This window comes from Hippocampus zosterae, chromosome 2 (genome assembly GCF_025434085.1).
Source record: "Hippocampus zosterae strain Florida chromosome 2, ASM2543408v3, whole genome shotgun sequence".
NCBI lineage: Eukaryota > Metazoa > Chordata > Actinopteri > Syngnathiformes > Syngnathidae > Hippocampus > Hippocampus zosterae.
The window spans coordinates 39,906,945-39,929,663 of NC_067452.1; the positions used below are offsets into that span (position 1 = coordinate 39,906,945).

Here is a 22,719-nt window from a genome sequence, read left to right on the forward strand (position 1 = left end):
GAACAATTTTATGCCAAATAAAACGACCATGTATAGTAAGGCGTTCTTCGACGAAAAAAAAGACGACCATGTATAGTAAGGCGTTTTTCGACGAAAAAAAAACATGTATAGTAAGGCGTTTTTAGCTAGAAAAAAGCGACCATGTATAGTAAGGCGTTTTTAGCCGGAAAAAAACGACCATGTATAGTAAGGCGTTTTTAGCCAAAAAAAACCGACCATGTATGGTAAGGCGTTTTTCGACGAAAAAAGACGACCATGTATAGTAAGGAGTTTTTAGCCGAAAGAAACAACCATGTATAGTAAGGCGTTTTTAGACCAAAAAAACGACCATGTGTAGTAAGCCGTTTTTAGACCAAAAAAACGACCATGTATAGTAAGGCGTTTTTAGCTGGAAAAAAAACGACCATGTATAGTAAGCCGTTTTTCGTTTTTTTTTTTTCATCGAAAAACGCCTTACTATCCATTGTCGTTTTTTAGTCGAAAAACGCCTTACTATACATGGTCGTTTTTTGGGGCTAAAAACGCGGTCGTTTTTTTCGGCTAAAAACGCCTTACTACACATGGTCGTTTTTTTTTTCGTCGAAAAACGCCTTACTATACATGGTCGTTTTTTTCATCAAAAACGCCTTACTATACATGGTCGTTTTTTTCCAGCTAAAAACGCCTTACTAAACATGGTCGTTTTTTTTGGCTAAAAACGCCTTACTATACATGGTCGTTTTTTTCGGCTAAAAACGCCTGACTATACATGGTCGTTTTTTTTCGTTGAAAAACGCCTTACTATACATGGTCGTTTTTTTCGTCGAAAAACGCCTTACTATATATACATGGTTGGTTTTTTCGGCTAAAAACGCCTTACTATACATGGTCGTTTTTTTCGGCTGAAAACGCCTTACTATACATGGTCGTTTTTTTCGTAGAAAAACGCCTTACTATACATGGTCGTTTTTTTCAGCTAAAAACGCCTTACTATACATGGTCGTTTTTTTCAGCTAAAAACGCCTTACTATACATGGTCGTTTTTTTTCTTCGAAAAACGCCTTACTATACATGGTCATTTTTTTCGGCTAAAAACGCCTTACTATACATGGTCGTTTTTTTCGGCTGAAAACGCCTTACTATACATGGTCGTTTTTTTGGGCTAAAAACGCCTTACTATACATGGTCGTTTTTTTCGGCTAAAAACGCCTGACTATACATGGTCGTTTTTTTTCGTTGAAAAACGCCTTACTATACATGGTCGTTTTTTTCGTCGAAAAACGCCTTACTATATATACATGGTTGGTTTTTTCGGCTAAAAACGCCTTACTATACATGGTCGTTTTTTTCGGCTGAAAACGCCTTACTATACATGGTCGTTTTTTTCGTAGAAAAACGCCTTACTATACATGGTCGTTTTTTTCAGCTAAAAACGCCTTACTATACATGGTCGTTTTTTTCAGCTAAAAACGCCTTCCTATACATGGTCGTTTTTTTTCGTCGAAAAACGCCTTACTATACATGGTCGTTTTTTTCGGCTAAAAACGCCTTACTATACATGGTCGTTTTTTTTGGCTGAAAACGCCTTACTATACATGGTCGTTTTTTTCATCAAAAACGCCTTACTATACATGGTCGTTTTTTTCGTCGAAAAACGCCTTACTATATATACATGGTTGTTTTTTTCGGCTAAAAACGCCTTACTATACATGGTCGTTTTTTTCGGCTGAAAACGCCTTACTATACATGGTCGTTTTTTTCATCAAAAACGCCTTACTATACATGGTCGTTTTTTTCGGCTAAAAACGCCTTACTATACATGGTCATTTTTTTCGTCTAAAAACGCCTTACTATACATGGTCGTTTTTTTCGGCTAAAAACGCCTTACTATACATGGTCATTTTTTTTGTCCGAAAACGCCTTACTATACATGGTCGTTTTTTTTTTTCGTCGAAAAACGCATTACTATACATGGTCGTTTTTTGGAGGCTAAAAACGCCTTACCATACATACATGGTCGTTTTTTTTTGGCTAAAAATGCCTTACTATACATGGGCGTTTTTTTCCAGCTAAAAACGCCTTACTATACATGGTCGTTTTTTTCCGCTGAAAACGCCTTACTATACATGGTCTGGCTTTTTTTGCGGCTAAATACGCCTTACTATATCGATGGTGGGGTTTTTTTCGACCTCGGTCAAGTGGGTCGGACCATTAAAATGATACCATACTTTGCTATGAACCAAAAAAAAATAAGTCTTTCCTTTGGTTTGGTATAAAGAAGCACAAGAACATTTGGAAAATGTTGAAATTTAATGAACGTATCTTTTACAAAACATTTCATGAAGCACCTTCCATTTCCTTCAACAAATGTGCAATTTACTTTCATCATTCACATATATGCATTGCAACTGATCGCATTGATTGTACAAACTTTAACAAGTAATTGGTATTTAAAAATATAGTAATGCACTTCATGATTAAACAAGATTTATACAAAAAGGAAGCTTTAAACCATTTACACGTGCATATAAAATCTAAATGTAATCCCTGCCTACACCTTACAAACTAAGGAGAGTGCTATTGCTCGCGTCTGCTGTCATGGGTCTGTCTCAGTGACGGACTGAGGCTGCTGTCGTCTTCTTCTCTGGTCAAAACCTCTAGCGGACACTCAATGAATTGCACCCTATTAAAAATATTCATTCTTTTATGCATTTTTTTCATTTTTAAAGGCTCTTCTTTCACGCCACACTTCGGCCTCTTTCGGCTGCGTGATGGGTGTGGGCGAGAATGGGGAAAAAAGCGCCACCTGCTGCCCTCATTGTTGACTCGTACCAATTGAGAACGAATGAGGGGATGACTAATTTTGACATCACATGTCAGTGAGAATAGTTTGTTGAAATTTCAGACAAAAAATTCCCGCAATGTCTGTTCTTTAAAAAAGAGATAATTTGCAGTTTTTCTAAATATGTTAGTTAATGTGCTGTTATATGCTTCCAAAGTTCAATATTTAGTAGTCACTATTTCAGACTGTTTTATTCCAGGAAAAAATGCAGACCGCTGATGTGGAAGCACACAAACGTGGGAATTGTTTTGCGTTAAGGTGGACAAAATCGTGACGTTTTGGTTGCCTGAAAGCATTCTCAAAGGTTTACCTGAGATCTATCAAAATGTAACGTTGTCGGCAGGATTCGAACCTGCGCGGGGAGACCCCAATGGATTTCTAGTCCATCGCCTTAACCACTCGGCCACGACAACGATACGTAACAATCGCAAGATTTTTCTTTTATAGAAAAAACAATTTGTAGCGCTCAAAGTCAAAAGCCTGAATCTCTATTTCGTTGTTCGATAGTTCTCTGACGTCCGTCAATTTTTTTGTGTGTACGTTACATATTCATATAATGTATATCTCCATTTTAGTTTTCTCATGAACCGGAAATTCTTCCGTCGTTCACTCCCCCTCCTTCTTCGCTTCGTGTTAACATTTTGAACTTCATTCATGTGGTAAGTCCGGTCCGCTGCGGCCGACAAGTAAAATGTTTTGTAGCATTTTATGTTGACACACAAAAAACAAAATGTAACTGCAGGCAAAGTAAAAGCGAACGTTGTGTGAATGGCACTTCAAACGACCTCCACACGAGCAAAGTGCTCAGCTCGCCGAGCTAATGCTAACGAGCATGTTCAGAAACGTCGTTCTGTTTCTTTTTTTTTTTGCAAGAGCTGGGACGAACGACTAAACTCGTAATCGCACGGTGCTTATGCGACAATGGCTAGTGTAAACACGCGGTCAATGCAATACACGATTTGGGATTAAACGGGCGTATTGGGTTCCGATTGAGAACGGCCCAAGACTCAAAAGTTTGTAGGGCAACTGCCTTCTGTTGTCTGTCGACCCACATTTGCTCGGGAAACGTCATCAAAATGATTCAAATGAAAACGAGAAAATACTATAGTACTCCGGGTGAAGCTAGACCTTTTTTTAGGAGACCTATTTTGAAAATCTACTTGAATTTGTTGCATTTGAAGGGTGTCAATAGACTACCGGAAGTCGATTTCGGCACTTACTTGAACGAACGTCGTTTTGAGCTTGATTCATCCTCACCGCCTGTTTTCGTGCCACAACCTGTTGTTGCAGACATGTTTTTATTTTCAATGTCAATTTGAAGGATGTTAACAGTCACGTGACGTCGTTTTTTTTTTGTTTGTTTGCGTTTCAGAGTGTCCCCGGGAGTCTGTAAAGCGCGCGATGGCAGGCCCGGAGCTCCTGCTGGACTCAAGTATCCGTTTGTGGGTCGTTCTGCCCATTGTCTTTATCACCTTCATGGTGGGCGTCATCCGCCATTATGTCACTCAGCTGCTGCAAAGCGACAAGAAGGTGGACCTGGAGCAGCTTTCCGACAGGTCGGATTAGATCCTGTTGATATGTTCCCATAGCATGACAAAAGCGACCTTGACTCCTAAGTTGTTTTATTTCGTGACCTCAAGTGAAGAATTCTGATTTGGGATGTGTGCTTCCCTTCAGTCAGGTGCTCCTGCGCAGCCGCATCCTCCGAGAGAACGGCAAATATATTCCCAGACAGGTGAGCGGGCGCAGTTCCTTCCGTGTTCGTTTCTTACCTGTTGCGGCTCATGTGCGGCACATATGTGACAACGACGACGACGGCGGTCCCGTGACATGAAAGTGTCACTTTGTACGGACGGCCATTTGAGCCTTGATTTGATATGGTCCATGTGCTACTTTGGCCACAAATAAGGTGCTCGAATAAGCGCTCAGGTGGCTCTATGGGATGCCGTTCCGATGACTCCAACCCAGTTTGTGTGTGTGCGTGTGTGTGTGCAGTCGTTCACAATGAGGAAGCACTACTTCAACAATGTGGAAACGGGCTTCTTCAAGAATGTCAAGAGGAAGGTGGTCCCCAAAAACCCAATCACAGGTGTGTCTGAAATGGCCTCGCTCACAGAAATGGACACCCGCGCGCCGCCGGTCCGCTAGCGCTCGTTTGGCATTAGCGCGTCAGCCTTTGTTACTATGCGCCTTGCAGACACCAGCATGCTGACAGACATGATGAAAGGAAACCTGACCAACGTCCTGCCCATGATCATGATCGGCGGCTGGATCAACTGGGCCTTCTCTGGATTTGTCATAAGTCAGCTCCGCCGCGGCGTGCGTTTTTCGCCATGTCATACGCAGCGCCCGGCGCCAACCCTTTTCCTCCATCTAGCCAAGGTTCCGTTCCCGCTGACGCTGCGCTTCAAGCCCATGTTGCAGCGCGGTATTGACCTGCTCACGCTGGATGCGTCCTGGTTCGTATGGTTCAAACGCACGCTCCTCACACAAGTGATTTGGAGAGGGTGGGGGGGTGAAGGGATGAACGCTCACCATCTCCGCGTGACCTTGATTTGACCTTCTGCCAACGAGCAAAATGGCCGACTGCCTAATCCGGATTCTTTCTGTTGCAGGGTGAGCTCCGCGTCCTGGTACTTCCTGAACGTGTTTGGCCTCAGGAGCATGTACAGCCTCATCCTGGGACACGACAACGGTTAGTGTTGTCGCCCCCCCCCCCCCCCCCCCTCACACACAAGCAAAGTGCATCTCAGCGCTTCTCCTTCCTTGCCAGCCGCCGATCAATCGCGGGTCATGCAGGACCAGATGACCGGCGCCGCCATGGCCATGCCCCCGGACCCCAACAAGGCTTTTAAGGTGATGTTTATATTTTGGAGGGGGTGGGGGGTCTCTTCTGTCTGACTCATCTGTCAACGTGCCGCTTGCAGAGCGAGTGGGAGGCACTGGAGATTGTGGAGCACAAGTGGGCCCTGGAGAACGTGGAGGAGGAGCTGATGGCCCGAGAGCTCAACCTGGCGGGCGTCTTCAGCTAAGACCTCAAAAGTCTGCCGTCCTGGAGCGGGGCTGGGGCAAAGCGTCGCTCGGGGGGGTGGGGGGGGGGGGCTTCCTTCGCTCACTTGGCCCACTGACGTTTTGTCAGCCATAATGTTCCTTTGACCCTTCAACCTGCTTTCACAAAATCATTTGAATTACTCAATATTTTTGTACAAAAAAAAAATCTAATACAAAAATAAGTTTGAAAAGTACTTCAATTTGCTAATTTGCAAATATTTAGGAAATTAACTTGATTCCGTTCGAATACTACAAATGAAATTTTGTTGTTAAAAAACGCTTTGACTTCTTTGATGTCACAGATCAACTTGCTTTTTGTTCATCCTTAATTTATAAATAAAGGTTTTGAGTTGTACCACATTGACCCCCCCCCCTGCTTGTTGAAAGGAGAAGACAAGGTGGCGATGGTGACGTGGGTGTCATTTTATTTCAAAAGTCTTATAAAATCTTCGCATTTCTGACAAAACAGGAAGACCAGAGAAAGCCTGACCAGTTTCCATAAAAAGAAGCTCTGTTAGAAAAATACTGTACAGCATCACGGCTGTCAATCAAAACATTTTTTTGGGGGGGTAGGGGGGGGGGTAAAGAAGCGCCTCCGTGGCCTCTCCGGGTCACCCAATAAATAGTACAAGCAAAATATACAAAAGAACAAAATCCTCAAGTCAACATGTACGAATGTGGCAATGGAAACATGAAAGGAGACCAATCATGATTGACAAAATCAAAGCGGTCGAGCGGCAAATTTGGTTCAAATTCATACAATGCCTCCGTCCTGTCCAATCAATCGCCGACGTCATTTTTTTTCCTTTTGTTTTTGTCCAATCAAATTTGATGAGGGAAAGCCATGAATTCAGAAACTTGAGTGGCTGAAGAAAGTGTCCGTCAGTCCGACTGGAATGAGATTTTCATTGTCCAGATGGGTCTCTCAAGACGATCTGATTGGATGAGTCTCTTTCAATTCAGAGACTTCCATCCAGCGATGGGAAAATGACGCTTCAAAGGTGGATTTTTTTTGGGACTCTTCCAGATGGCACCCCCTCTGTTCCAACATTGGGCTGAAAGCAGACGCCCTCCCTCGCGCTCATCTTTATTTCAACCAACAGTGCCATCTACAGGAGTCAAAAATACAACAACTGCTTCACGATGCAAAATGAAGCTTCATTTGCCCATCTTTGAATTTGTCGATTTCTCTCGGTCCAGTCAAGCGAGCGTCCGAATTGGTCGATTTTTCTTCATCCGACGAGTACGCGGTGTCTCGGAATTCCGCGTTGCGTTATCGTCACCCAATCCATCGCGTATGTGAATTCATAAATTTCGTCTCTGCCAATCAATTTGGCCCCTCAAAGTGGTTCCATGATCATGGTTGTTTTTGGCCAATGACAGTCGGCGTTGAATCATAGCTTGCGAACTGGGCAACTGTTGTCACTGCAATGTTTAAAAAAAAGAAAGAAAGAAAGCCACTACTCATAATTGTCGAGCCGCCAAAGCCGTCCGTTTCTTGCTCAGTCCGTCTCCATGGTGAGCTCGGCGAGGGCGGAGGCGCACGGCAGCGTCACGGCGGCGACGTCCGTCTGCGAGGCGGCGGCGGCGGCGGGCGAGCTCGTCGGGGGCGCGGCCACGCGCGGTTTCCTCATCTTGTCTTGCCGATGGTAGAAGAGCACGTAGGCCGCGTTGGTCTGCCGCACGCAAAAACAAAAACCCTTCTTTAAGTTTGCGCTTCAAACCGTCGTACGACGTCATCTCTCATCTTGGAAATGGATGAACGGGCTACGGCAAAAGCCGACTCGAGTCCAGAAAATACGCATTCAAACAGGAACATGAAGGTGGACTCACCATGATCTGCTCCTCTGTGGCGTACGTCACTTTGCTGTCGTCAAAGTAGTACCACTGAGCGCTGTCCTTGTTGCGTGCATAGCTGGTGTCTGCGCACGCACACAAAAGCAGCTGAGGCGCTCGGACGCGGCAGGCCGAGGCACACCGAAAGTCAAAAGTCGTACGTACAGTGTCCGTCGCGGAGTCCCCCGTAGTGGTTGGACACGGCGATGAGGTCGTAGCGGCTCGGAGGCTCCCCGTCGGACGTCGTCTTCCTCAGGAGACAACCCGAGAAGTCCAGATCCCTGCAAACGCGCAAATACGCGCCTTTCCTCATTTGGTGGTCGGCGTTCGACCTCGCGCCGGTCTTCTCGTCTTTCACTTTGTTTGAGGAACTTTGGGAGAACGCGCAAGCAAACTCCACGCAGGTAGGCCGCAGCCGGAATCGAACCCGGCGCCACCGCGCCCCCGAGGCTAACCGGTTGATCGCCGTTATCAGATAAAATGAACGCGGGAGCAGGTTTATTTCCGTCAGCGCATGCGGATGACATCACGGCCGCGTTGCGTTCGCATGCGAAGTCACGTTGGTTTTTGTCACGTGAACGAGACGACACGAGATCGGATTCGAATTGGGCATCCGGCGCCGCAGCGTGAAAGGAGCGTCTTTGCTGTGGCGCCATCCTCGACAGTCCACCACGATGAAATGACGGTTTTTGTCACCAACGAATGCTAGCATTAGCTCCTAGCATTAGCTTCCTAGCATTAGCTCCTTGCTGTGGCGCCATCCTTGACAGTCCACCATGATGAAATGACGGTTTTTGTCACCAACGAATGCTAGCATTAGCTCCTAGCATTAGCTTCCTAGCATTAGCTCCTTGCTGCGGCGCCATCCTTGACCGTCCACCACGATGAAATGACGGTTTTTGTCACCAACGAATGCTAGCATTAGCTCCTAGCATTAGCTTCCTAGCATTAGCTCCTTGCTGTGGCGCCATCCTTGACAGTCCACCACGATGAAATGACGGTTTTTGTCACCAACGAATGCTAGCATTAGCTCCTAGCATTAGCTTCCGAGCATTAGCTCCTTGCTGTGGCGTCATCCTTGACAGTCCACCACGATGAAATGACGGTTTTTGTCACCAACGAATGCTAGCATTAGCTCCTAGCATTAGCTTCCTAGCATTAGCTCCTTGCTGTGGCGCCATCCTTGACAGTCCACCACGATGAAATGACGGTTTTTGTCACCAACGAATGCTAGCATTAGCTCCTAGCATTAGCTTCCGAGCATTAGCTCCTTGCTGTGGCGTCATCCTTGACAGTCCACCACGATGAAATGACGGTTTTTGTCACCAACGAATGCTAGCATTAGCTCCTAGCATTAGCTTCCTAGCATTAGCTCCTTGCTGTGGCGTCATCCTTGACAGTCCACCACGATGAAATGACGGTTTTTGTCACCAACAAATGCTAGCATTAGCTCCCTAGCATTAGCTTCCTAGCATTAGCTCCTTGCTGTGGCGCCATCCTTGACCGTCCACCACGATGAAATGACGGTTTTTGTCACCAACGAATGCTAGCATTAGCTTCCTAGCATTAGCTCCTCGCTGTGGCGCCATCCTTGACAGTCCACCACGATGAAATGACGGTTTTTGTCACCAACAAATGCTAGCATTAGCTCCCTAGCATTAGCTCCTAGCATTAGCTTCCTAGCATTAGCTCCTAGCATTAGCTTCCGAGCATTAGCTCCCTAGCATTAGCTTCCCAGCATTAGCTCCCTAGCATTAGCTCCCTAGCATTAGCTCCCTAGCATTAGCTCCTAGCACGCGAAGCCTATCGGCTACCGGCGCACGTCTTCTTTGCGAGGAACCTTCTTTGACATTATTCCTTCATTCGGGAGACATTTTTCCATTTGGATCGGCCGATGCAAGGAAAACATTGAGCTCCGAATATCAGAGCGCGCGTACCTGAGGGGAAAGTCCACAATGGTGTCCAGCTTCTCTCTGGTGAACTTGGTGTAAGAGAACCTCTTGAGGTGGATGATGAGGACCTCCGGCAGAGACCACAAATCCAGTTTCTTGGTGGCCAGCTGGTGCTTCTTACACACGGGACAGTACCTGCGAAGGCACAGGTTGGCGGCGGTCGGTGCGCGCGGGTACGGGGGAGGGATGGGGGTGGGGGGGTTTGCCTACCATGGGTTCTCCTCCTCCAGCGTTTCCACGGTGGTGAAGAGCTGGATGCACTCCTGCAGCTGCACGGTGCTCTGCTGCAGGGGAACGTCCATGCTGCCGTGTTTCATGTACTTCTGCGGCGCGACCACAGCAAAGAGCGGGCGGGGCTTTAGCTCGATCGGTCAGCTATTTTTTTACTTTTATTGATTCCAATGTCAAGTGCCATCATGAAAATAGTCGCTGGCAGATTTTTTTCTTTCGATGACATATTTGCCATTTTCAGCCAATTCTGGACCGAGTCTGAAAAGACGTTTAAGAACGTCTTTGGGAGTGAATGAGTTAAAAACTTTTTTTTTTTTAAACAAATTGATTTTTGTTTGTTTTGCCACAAGACTGAATTTCCACACTGACCTCTGCCTCATTTTCATTGTAGAATCTTTTCTTGGTTTCGGCATCCCAGTCCAGCGCCACGTACGGCTGCGCTGCTCGCACACACACAAACAAACGGCCACGCGAGCCACATATCGTATCAAACAATATCAATATCTTTGCGAGTCATTCGCGCGTGTGCTCGCGCGCACTCACAGCTGAGGGTCATGTCGGGGCCCATTTCGCGCTCCAGGCCGTTGCAGTTGACCGCCTGGATGTCAAACAGACGCTTCTTCCTGCGACACGCCCTCGTCTTGGCCGCTGACTGGTTGGCCGGCGCGCTGGGCGAACACGCCTCCTCCCGCTTGTCGTCATCGTCGTCGTCGTGGGCGGCGGCGTCACGTAGCGGTGCCGGTCCCGCCTCCTCCTCTTCCTCCTCCTCCTCATTCTCCTCCTCGCCCACTTCGGTCCGGCTCTCTTCGCCGCGGGCGTGGATGTGGCCGTCGTTGGGGCCGGCGTCGCCGCTGCAGGGGGGCTTGGCGACACCGGCGCACGCGTTGTGGACGTCGCCCTCCTCCGGAGGGGGCGGGGCCCGAGCGTGGCCCTCCGAGGGAACGGCGGGGTCGCGCTGGCGGCCGTTTGCCGACCCGTCGGGGGAGCGCGCCCCCGACTGCGAGCATCCCGCTCGTTCCGCATCCTCTTGCTCGTCGTCTGCGCGGACGACCGGAAACGGACGAGAAAGGACGTCAGCGAAGCCGACGGGGTTGGGTGGGGGGGGGGGGGGGGCTTTGTTACCGTCGCTGACGCCGTTGGTGGTCTGGCTTTTATAGAGCTCGTCTTGGTCGTCATCTTCCTCCAGCTCCTCGGAGGCTTTGGGCACCCGCACGTAGCGCCTGCACGCACAGGGCAAGCGTTTTAGCAAGCGGGGGGGGGGGCCGCTCGCCGCGGGTGGCCGGGACGCGGCGAGCGCTACGCACGCCAGTCGCTCCAGGAAAATGGGGTAGAGCGCCTCCTGCGTGCAGCTGCCGCGCGGCACGCTGAGCAGCAGCGGGTGGCCGAAGAGCGCCGTGCTGACTGAGCCGTAGTCTCGGTAGTGGGAGCGCTCCCGAAGGTAGAGCGCCACAAGTGTCTGCTGCTCGCTCTGCACGTCGCACTGGTACCTAGCCCGCAAAGGCACAAGCGCTCGTCGGCGTGACGACAACCAAAAGGCCCGACCGGACACGCGGACGCCCAGCTCGCCCTACACAAAGATGTCGTCCCGGTCCAGGATGCAGTTCAGCGATTCGTCTGGCGTGTAGATTTTGTAGAAGCGATGTTTGAACACGTCAGCGACCACCATCTGGAACGCACGCACGCAAGCACGTAGTTTTGAGCCGTCGTCTCCGATTCACGTTGCGTTCAAATGTTTTCCGCTGACGGGAAAAAAAAAATCTATTCTTACGACGCTTTGGCCTCACCTGAGTTTCTGGAACACCGGTTGACTGGGACAAAGCCGAGCAGAGGTCCGACACTTTTCCCGCCTTGGCGACCACCACGCGATGCTGCACACACACACACACATTATCTCACCGATTCCGATCGATTAATCGACGACTAATCGATTAATCGACGACTTAAAAAATCAAATAAAAAGCCGTCATCAATGGAGACAAACCTGCATGGGTTTGGCGTACGGGTCGAGCGAGATGAAGAAGACCTCCATGACGCGCTCCTTGCTGACGGGGAGCGGAATGCTGAGGTAGCAGAAGGGGTCAAAGGTGACGGACACCTTGCGGCACTGGGGGCAAATCAGCGTGGACTTGAAGAGGCCGTGGAAGGTGTCGACGATCACAGAGTCGTTGCGCCGTCTGTGGTTCCGCCACGCCTCCTCGGCCACTTCCTGCTTGAGCCGCCACACGCCGATGATGCACCCCCCGGCAGCGCCCACCCCCCCAAAAAAAGGACAGAAAAATAAGTTTGATTTAACGGAGACCTCAATCCAATTACAAATGTGATGCCTTCATAATCAAACACCTTTGCTCGGTGGATGTCTCAAAGCCAAACATCGCAGACTTTTTTACCCCCCCCCCCAAACATATTTTCTAAATCAATAACACAATGACCCCCCAAAAAAGATTTCCTCTCTTAATTTCTGGAGCCTGTTTTTTCTCATTGGCAAACCACAATTGACTCCCATCACATCTTGGTGCCTTTTCCCCCCCCGAGAAGCAAAAGGGATTTCATTTGTGAAACCTTGGTGAGAGCTGAAAGAAGGAGAAGTGACCTGGTCCGGGCGTCCTTCGGCATCCCGCAGCTCGATGTATTCTTTATTCTTGACTCGGTTCAGGTCCTCATGCAGCCCGTCCAGCAGGAAGGAGAGCAGCTCCTGACTGTCGTGCTGCTGGTAGCCCAGAAACTGAGAAGCAAAGTGGCCCACCTTCGTCTGCGCGCACACACACATACACACACACACAAGAGGCGTCAGGGGTCGGGCGTGGCGCCGCCGGCGGTCCGCTAGCGCGGCGCGACGGCACCTTGAAGACGCGCGGCACCACCGAGTAGTGGTGGCCCGACCACATCTGCTTGATGACGTCGGCGTAGGCCTCGGCGATCTCGCCCTTCATGCCCAGCGGGTTGGAGAAGTTGAGCTCCTCCAGGTAGGAGCTCTGCAGGAAGTACTCGGTCAACGGGGGGGTGTTGCTCAGGCACTGCACAGGGGGTGGGGGGGGGTGCAAAAAGCGGGTTAGCAGGCGCGTTGAGCGTGTCGTGACCCGTGTCCGCGCCAGACACCTGCAGAGCGGAGTTCATGAAGCAGGTGTTGCCGAGGTTGGTGAGGCCGCAGACGCCGGGCTGACCTCGATACGAGTCTTGCTCCTCCGGAGAGTTCCTCCTGGAAAACAAGCGGGCGGCCTTTGTGGGGACGTTCTGAATGCGGCCATTGACCAGCTCGCGAGCTAGCCGTCTCCACGTCCGGAATGAAATCGGGCGTCGGCCACAATTTTATGCGATCGAGTACCCCTGAGCAACGCCTCCCTCGACGCTACAAACGCTTAGCGCGTACGGTCGCTAGTATATGCTCATGGCCGCTTGCCAACACCACTGTAGCGACGGCAAAAACTCAATCGGGTAACAGAAAACCGTCCGCTTCCCTTCTAAGATGCTCGTTTATCACCGCCATGCCACTGTGAAACTCCTCTACAATGAAACCTACATGGGCGAAAATACCCCCTTATGTGAAAAAAAAGGTTCCTGCATGAACGCCTTCCCACTTTTCTGCTCCCCCTAAGATGAAAAATCACCCCCGTTCCGTTATACGAAATCTTTTTCTCCGCTCTTGCCTCGCAAACAGCAAGGCCTCCCTCGACGCTACAAACGCTTAGCGCGCACGGTCGCCAGTGTGTGCTCATGGCCGCTTGCCAACACCACTGTAGCGACGGCAAAAACTCAATCGGGTAACAGAAAACCGTCCGCTTCCCTTCTAAGATGCTCGTTTATCACCGCCATGCCACAGTGAAACTCCTCTACAATGAAACGTACATGGGCGAAAATACCCCCTTATGTGAAAAAAAAGTTCCTGCATGAACGCCATTCCCACTTTTCTGCTCCCCCTAAGAAGAAAAATCCCCCCCGTTCCGTTATACGAAATCTTTTTCTCCGTACTCTCCTCGCAAACAACGAAAACACGCCTTAAAAGTCTCATCCAACAGCGACCTCTACTGCTTTGTTCGGAAACGGCAACAGCAACCACCACGCTGGTTTACACATGCGCAGTAGTTCAGGAAGCATTTGTTAGTGTTCGTTTCAGACGCAGACTAGGAGTGAAGAAAAGAAAAGCATTCACGTTTGAAGACAGGATAAAAGTCAGAAAAATGAAAGATGGAGGGAGCAAAGTAAAAGACATTATGCAAGAAATTGTGAAAGTAAATGATCGTAAATTTTGCAATTTCTTACCCATTTTTCATTCCTTCTACACTGACTATATGAAAATGTCAAATAGGTCTATGCTCATTTTTATGCACTGCGTATTGGAATAAAAAGCGTACACACGTTTTGTGTGTGTGTGGTGAAAAGCCCCCTGTTGTGAAAAATTGCTTGCTACAAACACAATTTCGTTGTAGGGGAGTTTCCCTCTACCACGAAAAGGTGTCAAAACAAGCAAACAAACAAATACAAGTGAAACAAAGTCGCTTACAGAATTAAAGGTCTGGTGCTCGGCCAAGTGCCGTCAGCATTCCTCGTCTCCATAATCACAGTCTGAAACGTGAGAATCAAGCGAGAGATTCAAGTTGAAATGCGCTTCCATTGCGATTTCATGAGAAGAAATGGTAGCCGTGCCGTTTTAAGATTCAGCAAGTCGGAAAAGTGGCGCGCGTGCAAGCTCACCATGCCGGAGCTCAGGCAGGCGTCCAGCACGCTCACGTGGACGTTGCGGAGACGTTCACAGTTGTTGTCTGAACTTTTCATCCAGAGGCGACACTCGCACGTCGAGGGCAGCGAGAAGGCCCGACACATGGCCGACTGGATCGACTCTGCGCGCGCAAATACACAAACGCACGCAAGTGAAAATGCAAAGGCTTGTAACAGTCCCGACGTCTCGCGCCAAAGCAAACGGGCAAAATGGTCAGCTCATGGGGTGCAATTTACTCGCAAGGTTTTCAAAAAGGAAATAAAGACAAATTATAAAAATATGTGAAAATGCAACAAAAAAAATTAAAAATGGATTGAATTGTATAATTTATATTTGCTTGGACTAGAATGAAACAATGATGTCATAGATGATAAAAATAGTTGAGCCTCTTCTTTTGTAGCGAATAAATAATTTCATTTGAATTCGTTTGGCAAATATTGAATCAAATCCAAAAAGAATTGTTTCGCACTCGCTTGTTTGAAATGAACATGATTGCACTTTCATTTGTTTTATTTAGTGCCGTAAAATATCACGTCATGTTGTCTTTCGGAGAGAAATGAACACTTTTGCTGAGATTTTTTTTTATCAGGTCAAATGCATGGTTTGGAATGAGCGATCAATGACAAAACAAAAAAAAACAATTTTGTACATTTCATCTTTCAAACGTTTGCTATCCACGTGCTCATCTAATGATCAAGAACGCACAAAAAAAAATGTCCGATTTGATTTGCCAGGTGGCGCAATTACAGAAACCACCTCAACCGTCAGCATTTTATTTTCCTGATAAAACTCCTCCGCCAACCCATCGCTGCGTTTTCCAAACAATTTTCCAAGCAAAACTCACGTATGCTGTCGGTGCGGCTAAAGTGCGCCGTGGTGACGTTCTCCATGTTGCCGTGGAGACAGAGGAAGAGCTCCACTGGGTAAACTTCCACCTTGAGCGTGCTGGGCAGGTCCACCACCTGAAGCGCACACGACAACGCGAGGGCATGACTCGCATCGCTCCGGAAATTTCAGTGTGGGGGGGGGGGGGGGGGGAGGGGGGCGAGCGGAGATTCCTAAAGTCACCTTTCGTTCCAGCGGCGGCTGTTGGTCCACGATCCCATACCAGGACAGGAGCTTGTGCCAGGCCTCGGCGGGCACTAGGACAAAGTCCTCGTTCTCCACCAGACGCTCTTTCAGGTGGTACGAGTCCACATCTGAGGTGAGGAAAGCCGCTTAATACGCCGACGCGGGATGCAATCGCCAAATCACGAGGAAATCAATCTTGGGACGTTGCGTCGCAAGATGAGGAAAAATGAACACGTAACGCCGCTTTGGAATCAGGAGACTTTGTTCCGAAAATACATATTTCAGAACAAAGTGGCAGTTTTTATAAAAATCACATTGTGAATGTTATCAGAAGTAATTCTTCATGACGATAAATGTGTTTACATTACATCAACCCATTGTTAGTCATTATTTTCCCAGAATAAAATCGGAAAAGTGGCGCAATAATTATCGCGTAGTAAATGGAGTCATGATACTAGGAGAAAAAAAGTAAACGGATGAAACAGAAGTGGAGGAGAAAGTGTGCTCACTCACCCTCAAACAGCTCGCCGTTGTCGATTTGACCGGGACACGTCGAGTTCTGGTCTCCGCTTTCCACAAATTCCTTCCACTGTTCGTACCAGCGATGTTCCACCATGAACCTGACACACAAAGTGAAAGTGACGTCATACTCGCGGCACGACCGATGAATTGATTTAATCTAATTTAAGCAAAATTAGCTGGGGGGTGTATAAGTGACAAAAATTTGCTTTTTTTGGGGGGGGGATAACGCATCACAACACAAGACAAGGACAATGACATTTAGGTGTCAATTTATCGCGTTAATTGCGAATAATTAATTACAGTCCTATTTAATTTGAAATTGAATTGAAAATGAAAATAGGGGTTTGCTCAGCAATTTTGAGATGAGATTAAAATATTGATTAATTAGATAAATTAATTACAGATCATAATTAATTAATCTCACATTTTTTTAATCTCTTGACAGCACTTATGACATTCAAACATCTTTTCACAACTGATACAATGTGTAGATTGAACAAGTAGCTTGGAGAAATTAAATTCTGATCTGAGAAAAAAAAATCTGAGGGAAAAAAAAAACAAATAGGCTAGATGAAAAAAAATAGCCATATTATTATTAGCAATTGTTAGCATTTGAGTCTCGGTGCGTAGTACCAGGAGAAAAGCCACGCAGACGCGGGGAGAACATGCAAATTCCACACAAGAAAGCCGGAGCTTGAATCGAACCCTGTACCTCTGCATTGTCAAACCAGTCACACAGCATGCCACCCTCCGACTTCTACCATGAGATGTAAACAAAGTGCAAAAGGAGCAAATCCTGTCAAAAGGAGGAAAGCTTTTCCAATGCCTTCGACAAAACTATTTTTATTGTTCATCACTTCTATTTCTTGTCTCATAACGGGGATGAATAAAGTTTTCAGAATCTGAATACACTGATTTGCGACGGTGCAAGCCCCACCTGGCCGACGACGCTCAACAATCCTGTCTTTCCTCCTTGCTTGCGCTTATCGCTTCGCAAGTCTGCAGTAACATTAGCCCGTGTGGAAAAATGTATCACCACAAAATTTCGAGATACAGGAAAAAAAAATCTGCGATAATTAGAGAAATGTGATTTCAATACCTGCTACAGAGCCCGCAAAACGTGAACGTGACATCATGCTGAAAATGTGCACACGTCTGCTACAAGCCAAGTTTTGAAAGCAAACACAAAGCTGTAGCATCCATTGACGAAAAGAGATTAGTTCACTTCTGCTGTCCCACGTAATCCGCTTCAAACTCCAAGCCGCGACTCCCAATTCCAAATCCGCATCGGTCGGCGCTCCGCGCTAACGCTCCTTTCTCCTCATCGTCGGCTCCTCAAGACTTACATCCATCCAGCCGCAGACCGTTCAACAGCACCGATCTCTCCACTGAACAAAACGGGGCTATGAAAAATGCTGCCCATTACAGGCGCTCAGGTAGTGGCTGAACCACATTTGAAGTATTTCATGCTAATGATTTGAAGTCATCCTAAAACTTTGACTCCTCCGCATAATAAAACGTGACACGGAGATGCTACAGCACAAGAGAACACATTTATTTCAAAGGTCGACCTGACCAGGAAGGTGTCGAGAGGGTGGGGGAGACTGCACACATGCTAACATTAGCAACGTGCGCGAACGGTCAGTCAGACGCGAAGACCGCTCAGCCGGAGATTTCAATGGTCGAAAAATAATAACGCTAATCAAATTACCAGAAGTCCCTTGACACCCGCATCGGCGGCGATAAAGGGCTGCCGTAACTGGGCGTTCACGGCGGCGACTGGTTAGTCTGCGCGGACGAGTCTTACCAACTGTCCCCGGCGCGTAGCTCGCAGTCCCGGAGTAGACACTCGACCTCCCGCCGCTGCGTCTCCAGGCCCGGAGGATCCTCGGCCGCGGGGCAGCGGCTGTTGGCCGCCATGACAACGGTCAGTGAGACATCAATGACGAGAAATGAAAGCAAAGGTGGACACTTGGAAGCTTCGCCTTGCTCAAGCCATCGACCGAAGGGGGGCGGGCCGCGCGGACTTGTTTGCGGAAGAAGGAAGTGGTTTGCGGGGGGGAGGATGACGACTTCCTGGCTCGTCGCTACGACCTTTCCAAACTCTCAAATCAGTCGTTTTACTTTCCTCTAAATAGTTTACGTGAGCTACACATTCGCAAGACACAAACGGGAATGCATTGTGCGTATGTCGTGTGATGTGCGAACCTTGATGATCATTCAAGTGTTGAGATATCTTTAGTGTCGGCGGCACGTTTGACACGTTCACGTCAACTGGGTGTCGTGTATTAAAGTCTTGTTTGGCTGCGTCACGCCGACGAGCTCGGTGACGTCTTACGTTTTGACTCGCGTATCGCGAGATTGGCGGCGGCACACCTTCAGTACACTTGACTATCGCAACGTTGTTTTGGGATTGACGACTGAAAACTGTTGCGGCTGCTAAACAGAGCCGGGAACGCCAGATACCCTTAGAGGAAAAGGGAAATAATGAAAGGGGAACAAGAAAGTAGAAAGATTAGCAATTTAAGACCGTCAGCACTTTGCAGTTGAGGTTGGGGTTTGCAGAACTGAAATTTCTTCCCACATTCTTGTTTGTGACATGCTGTTGTGTTCACAATTAAAATAACATACTCCAACGATCATAGGGTTAGGGATGCAGTGATACCATTTTTTCACACCAAACATACTTTTTTTCCCCACAGATTTTGGCCGATCACGATTGGTGGCCGATCGTGCTTTGACAGCACATACATTTTATATTTATTATTTTGATTTATTTTTATGCACTCAGACTATTTTCATTTGAAACGTTTTTCTCATCATAAAAAACTATTCGTTTACATTTCGTCTTGTCCTTTTCGTGTTTAATACGCCTAATAATAATATGTAAGACAATACACGTAGAAAAATGTACACAAAGCATAAATGAAGCATCTACGGTGGCCGGTTGGAGACAGGAAATGTTTTGATCCTAATATCGCGAGACTTGTAAACGTACCTCGCGGATGAGAGCTCAGCCAATGGGAATGGATCTTACTTAGAGTTTCCGGAGCGGGAACCAAGTTGTTGTTGTTGAGCTTGGCTATCATGGACGTGGAGATGGCGGTACCGCCGAGCGAGGAGAGAACCGTGGAAGGTGCACCCACGCCGGACACGGAGGCCGGGGAGGGGAGCAGCCCGAGCTCCGGCTCCTACGACCTGCCCTGGGTAGAGAAATACAGGCCGTTGAAGCTGAACGAGATCGTGGGCAACGAGGACACGGTCAGCCGCCTGGCGGTGTTCGCCCGGGAGGGAAACGTCCCGAACATCATCATTGCAGGTACATATGGAGCCCTGAAAGCGCGACGTGGTTGAAGAATCGCGAATGCGCACTTTCTCATCCAACACTACAACCGATCGCACCTTTTTTTAATCACATCTACTTCCTGTTGGCAAAAGTTGAACGTCTCCCATCGCACAGTTTGTCAACAAACCTTTCTGTCATTTGAGTATTTCACTTTTTTTTATTGCTTGTGATTTTCTTGACCGCAGCAGTTTGAACGTGGGAAGTGTCAGGCAAATAGAAGATGTTAAAGGAGTAATCCATATGATTCTTGCTCTTTTGATGTGTTTTCAGTCAAGTTATTCACAAGACACCTGAAAATGGTGACGTGGTTATTTTAAGTCGGATACCCTGAGTTACTCGGACCAAAAAAACGTCAAAGGCTTACCGCTCCGATGTCTATGATTCAGGTCCGCCTGGAACTGGAAAAACCACCAGTATCCTGTGTTTGGCTCGAGCGCTGCTTGGCGCCTCCATGAAGGACGCCGTGCTGGAACTGAATGCCTCTAATGACAGGTGAGATCATTGTGGCTGTTTTTTGTTCCTCCCCCCCATTATTTATTTATTCATTTTGACCTTTGGTGCGCGCAGGGGCATCGACGTGGTGAGGAACAAAATCAAAATGTTTGCCCAGCAAAAGGTGACGCTACCCAAAGGACGACACAAGATCATCATCCTGGATGAAGCTGACAGGTGAAATGATGGAATGGAGGCTGACATTGGCCAAATACAGTGAAACTCCTCTACAACGAAATCATGTTTGCTGCAAGAATTTTTTCACAACAGGGGGCTTTTCACTGTAGCAAATTTTATCTCAGATGTGTAAATAAAGCCAGTGTAGAAAGAAAAAAAAAAGAAATTGCAAAATTTACGATCAGCTTTCACTTACATCAATTTCTTGCATAATGTCTTTTACTCTGCTTCCTCCATCCTTCATTTTTATGACTTTTAATCTGTCTTCCAAGCATGAATGCTTTTCTTAAGTCCTCGGTCTGCAAAGGTCCGTTTTGTCGCCATTTTAGCAATGCAATGTGCTTGCTGCGTCTGGAAACTAACACTAACAAATACTTCCTGGACTACTGCGCATGTGTAAACCAGTGTGGCGGCGGTTGCTGTTGCCGTTTCCGAACGAAGTAGTAGAGGTCGCTGTTGGATTAGACTTCGTCGTAGTGAATCTGGTAGCGAGGCAAGAGCAGAGAAAAAGATTTGGTGTAACGCAACGGGGGGGGGGGGGGGGGGGTTCGTTGTATGGGGGGCAGGAAAGTGGGAATGGTGTTCATGCATAAAGATTTTTTTCACACTAAGAGGTTTTTTCGCCCATGTAGATTTCGTTGTAGAGGAGTTTCACTGTATTGCGAGACTCATTGGGGTGGCAGGTGAAACTTGAGGAGGGGGTGGCAGCCGCCACCAGTTGCCACCGTGTCAAAAGCGTCGATGTCATTGGTCCACTCCCAACTTTCAGCTTCTCCCTCCCGCTGTCCCTCCAGTATGACGGACGGCGCGCAGCAGGCACTGAGGCGCATCATGGAGATCTACTCCAAGACGACCCGTTTCGCCCTGGCCTGCAACGCCTCCGACAAGATTATCGAAGCCATCCAGTCGCGCTGCGCCGTTCTGCGCTACTCCAAACTGAGCGATGGCCAAATCCTGGCGCGGCTGCAGGACGTGGTGGCGAGGGAGCGGCTGTCTGTGTCCGACGACGGCCTGGAGGCCATCATCTTTACCGCGCAGGGGGACATGCGACAGGTGAGGACTCCCGCGTGCTCCTTTTGCTCCAACTTTGGCAGAGGCAGGACCGTAGGACTCATCTGGCGCCTCCCCAGTTTCCTTTTTGGACGTGAATGATGTTGCTCTTAAACATATCTGGCGCTCGCATTCAAAACAAAATCCAAAGCAAATGGGGCCCCCGTTTGACCCCTCTTGTTCTGATGCCCCGTTTGTGCGTGGCCAAGGCGCTGAACAACCTGCAGTCCACCAACTCGGGCTTCGGCTACATCAACAGCGAGAACGTGTTCAAGGTGTGCGACGAGCCGCACCCCCTGCTCGTGAAAGGCATGCTGGGACACTGCGTGGACGGGAACGTGGATGAGGCCTACAAGGTGGTGGAGCAGCTGTGGGCGCTGGGCTATTCGCCGGAAGACATCATCGGCAACATCTTCCGAGTATGCAAGACCTACCAGATGGCAGAGTACCTCAAACTGGAGTTCATCAAGGTGAGACGCCGCCGCGGACGCTTGATCCGGAACAATCTCTTATCGAAAACAAAAACAAGTGCTGAATTTGTGCGCTGGGGCGTTTTATTTTTTGTCCGTGCAGGAGATTGGCTACACGCACATGCGCATCATCGAGGGCGTCAACTCGCTACTGCAGTTGGCAGGACTGGTGGCTCGTCTTTGCAGTAAGACGGCGCCCCCTACCGCCAGCTAGCCGCGCCGAGCACATCGGCCGGCCTATCTGGAATCGCTCGTTTGACCTGAACTCAATGTACATGATTTTGCAGACTTTTAGCAATAAAACGCACCTTCTATGCCAATAAATCAGCGTTTGGTTAACTTTGTGTTGTTGAGGCACAAGCAACTTGAGTTTCTGCTCACGTCCACTTTTACTATTTATTTCGTTCAAATACCAAAGTACAAATCTAAATTTTGTAACCAACCACAAAGACAGGTAAAGAAAATCTTTGCGGAGCCCCTTTAGTTTGGCGGCGTGCAATGACTTTCTTTTTTTTCCCGGTAAAATATTTAGATAGACTCAATAAAAGGTTGGGAAAACAATATAAACCAATCCACACATCACCAGTTTGTCCACCGTCACTCACACACACGAACTTGTGAGCCTCGTCTGCCAAAATCCTTTTTCACGTCAACGGCTGAGATGCGAGACGGCGCCGCACTGGACCGTTTTCATACCAAAAAGTCCACAAGCAGCAGGCAAATAAGGCCGAAACATATCAAAAGCAGGGGGGGGGGGAGAAAAATGTCATGTCCATTTTTAGCTAGGCTAGCATCACTTCACGCAACTGAACAGCAAAAATCATTTGATCATAAAAGTGAGCTGACATAAAAGTTTTGGGCAAAGGATTAACCACGGACACAGCATCCAACCGCTTAAACTCATATTGGGGCCCTCCATTTTTTTTCCCCGCAATAGAAAATATACACCTGTCTTGAGAGTCAATCAAGTGTGAAAAGCAGTGGCC

At 48.0% G+C, this 22,719-nt stretch overlaps 3 protein-coding genes, 1 long non-coding RNA gene and 1 other non-coding gene across 5 annotated transcripts; 3 read left to right on the plus strand and 2 right to left on the minus strand.

Annotated features, from left to right (window-relative positions):
* Positions 1-3,152: 3,152 nt before the first annotated feature.
* On the minus strand, positions 3,153-3,234 carry trnas-aga (transfer RNA serine (anticodon AGA)). The gene has a single exon. It is a non-coding gene; the product is annotated as a tRNA-Ser (tRNA).
* An 81-nt stretch (positions 3,235-3,315) lies between these two features.
* Positions 3,316-6,526, plus strand: zgc:86609 (ER membrane protein complex subunit 3-like). Its single transcript, XM_052057809.1, has 9 exons — positions 3,316-3,480; positions 4,194-4,377; positions 4,499-4,556; positions 4,817-4,910; positions 5,019-5,123; positions 5,199-5,280; positions 5,437-5,516; positions 5,595-5,677; positions 5,749-6,526. Exons 2-9 carry the CDS (start codon positions 4,223-4,225, stop codon positions 5,851-5,853), a joined length of 762 nt encoding a protein of 253 aa, XP_051913769.1. The 5' UTR covers positions 3,316-3,480; positions 4,194-4,222; the 3' UTR covers positions 5,854-6,526.
* On the minus strand, positions 6,281-18,470 carry usp11 (ubiquitin specific peptidase 11). Its single transcript, XM_052057782.1, has 21 exons — positions 18,006-18,470; positions 16,190-16,296; positions 15,674-15,804; positions 15,450-15,567; positions 14,581-14,726; positions 14,390-14,451; positions 12,988-13,087; positions 12,732-12,905; positions 12,482-12,640; positions 11,873-12,097; positions 11,676-11,759; positions 11,463-11,557; positions 11,196-11,378; positions 11,014-11,111; positions 10,435-10,929; positions 10,261-10,331; positions 9,871-9,983; positions 9,646-9,795; positions 7,874-7,989; positions 7,706-7,794; positions 6,281-7,548 (listed from the first exon to the last, which is right to left on the minus strand). The coding sequence occupies exons 1-21, from the start codon at positions 18,116-18,118 to the stop codon at positions 7,375-7,377; spliced, it is 3,003 nt and encodes a 1,000-aa protein (XP_051913742.1). The 5' UTR covers positions 18,119-18,470; the 3' UTR covers positions 6,281-7,374.
* Positions 13,094-13,747, plus strand: LOC127595884 (uncharacterized). The gene is made up of 2 exons (XR_007961345.1): positions 13,094-13,254; positions 13,551-13,747. It is a non-coding gene; the product is annotated as an uncharacterized LOC127595884 (long non-coding RNA).
* A 747-nt stretch (positions 18,471-19,217) lies between the features above and the next one.
* Positions 19,218-22,483, plus strand: rfc2 (replication factor C (activator 1) 2). The gene is made up of 6 exons (XM_052057808.1): positions 19,218-19,517; positions 19,931-20,036; positions 20,112-20,213; positions 21,008-21,266; positions 21,473-21,733; positions 21,837-22,483. The coding sequence occupies exons 1-6, from the start codon at positions 19,286-19,288 to the stop codon at positions 21,945-21,947; spliced, it is 1,071 nt and encodes a 356-aa protein (XP_051913768.1). The 5' UTR covers positions 19,218-19,285; the 3' UTR covers positions 21,948-22,483.
* Positions 22,484-22,719: the final 236 nt, after the last annotated feature.

What these genes read in the sequence shown, in the direction of transcription:
- zgc:86609 (XM_052057809.1), top strand. Translation starts at nt 4,223, where the DNA reads ATGGCAGGCCCGGAGCTCCTGCTGGACTCAAGTATCCGTTTGTGGGTC. An exon ending in CTGGAGCAGCTTTCCGACAG is followed by an intron (nt 4,378 to 4,498) that starts GTCGGATTAGAT and finishes GCTTCCCTTCAG; the next exon opens with TCAGGTGCTCCTGCGCAGCC. An exon ending in CCCCAAAAACCCAATCACAG is followed by an intron (nt 4,911 to 5,018) that starts GTGTGTCTGAAA and finishes TGCGCCTTGCAG; the next exon opens with ACACCAGCATGCTGACAGAC.
- usp11 (XM_052057782.1), bottom strand. Translation starts at nt 18,118, where the DNA reads ATGGCGGCCAACAGCCGCTGCCCCGCGGCCGAGGATCCTCCGGGCCTG. An exon ending in CCGAAGGACGCCCGGACCAG is followed by an intron (nt 12,098 to 12,481) that starts GTCACTTCTCCT and finishes CGGCTCAAGCAG; the next exon opens with GAAGTGGCCGAGGAGGCGTG. An exon ending in CCGGTGTTCCAGAAACTCAG is followed by an intron (nt 11,558 to 11,675) that starts GTGAGGCCAAAG and finishes CGTGCGTTCCAG; the next exon opens with ATGGTGGTCGCTGACGTGTT.
- rfc2 (XM_052057808.1), top strand. Translation starts at nt 19,286, where the DNA reads ATGGACGTGGAGATGGCGGTACCGCCGAGCGAGGAGAGAACCGTGGAA. An exon ending in ATCCTGGATGAAGCTGACAG is followed by an intron (nt 20,214 to 21,007) that starts GTGAAATGATGG and finishes CTGTCCCTCCAG; the next exon opens with TATGACGGACGGCGCGCAGC. An exon ending in CGCAGGGGGACATGCGACAG is followed by an intron (nt 21,267 to 21,472) that starts GTGAGGACTCCC and finishes TGCGTGGCCAAG; the next exon opens with GCGCTGAACAACCTGCAGTC.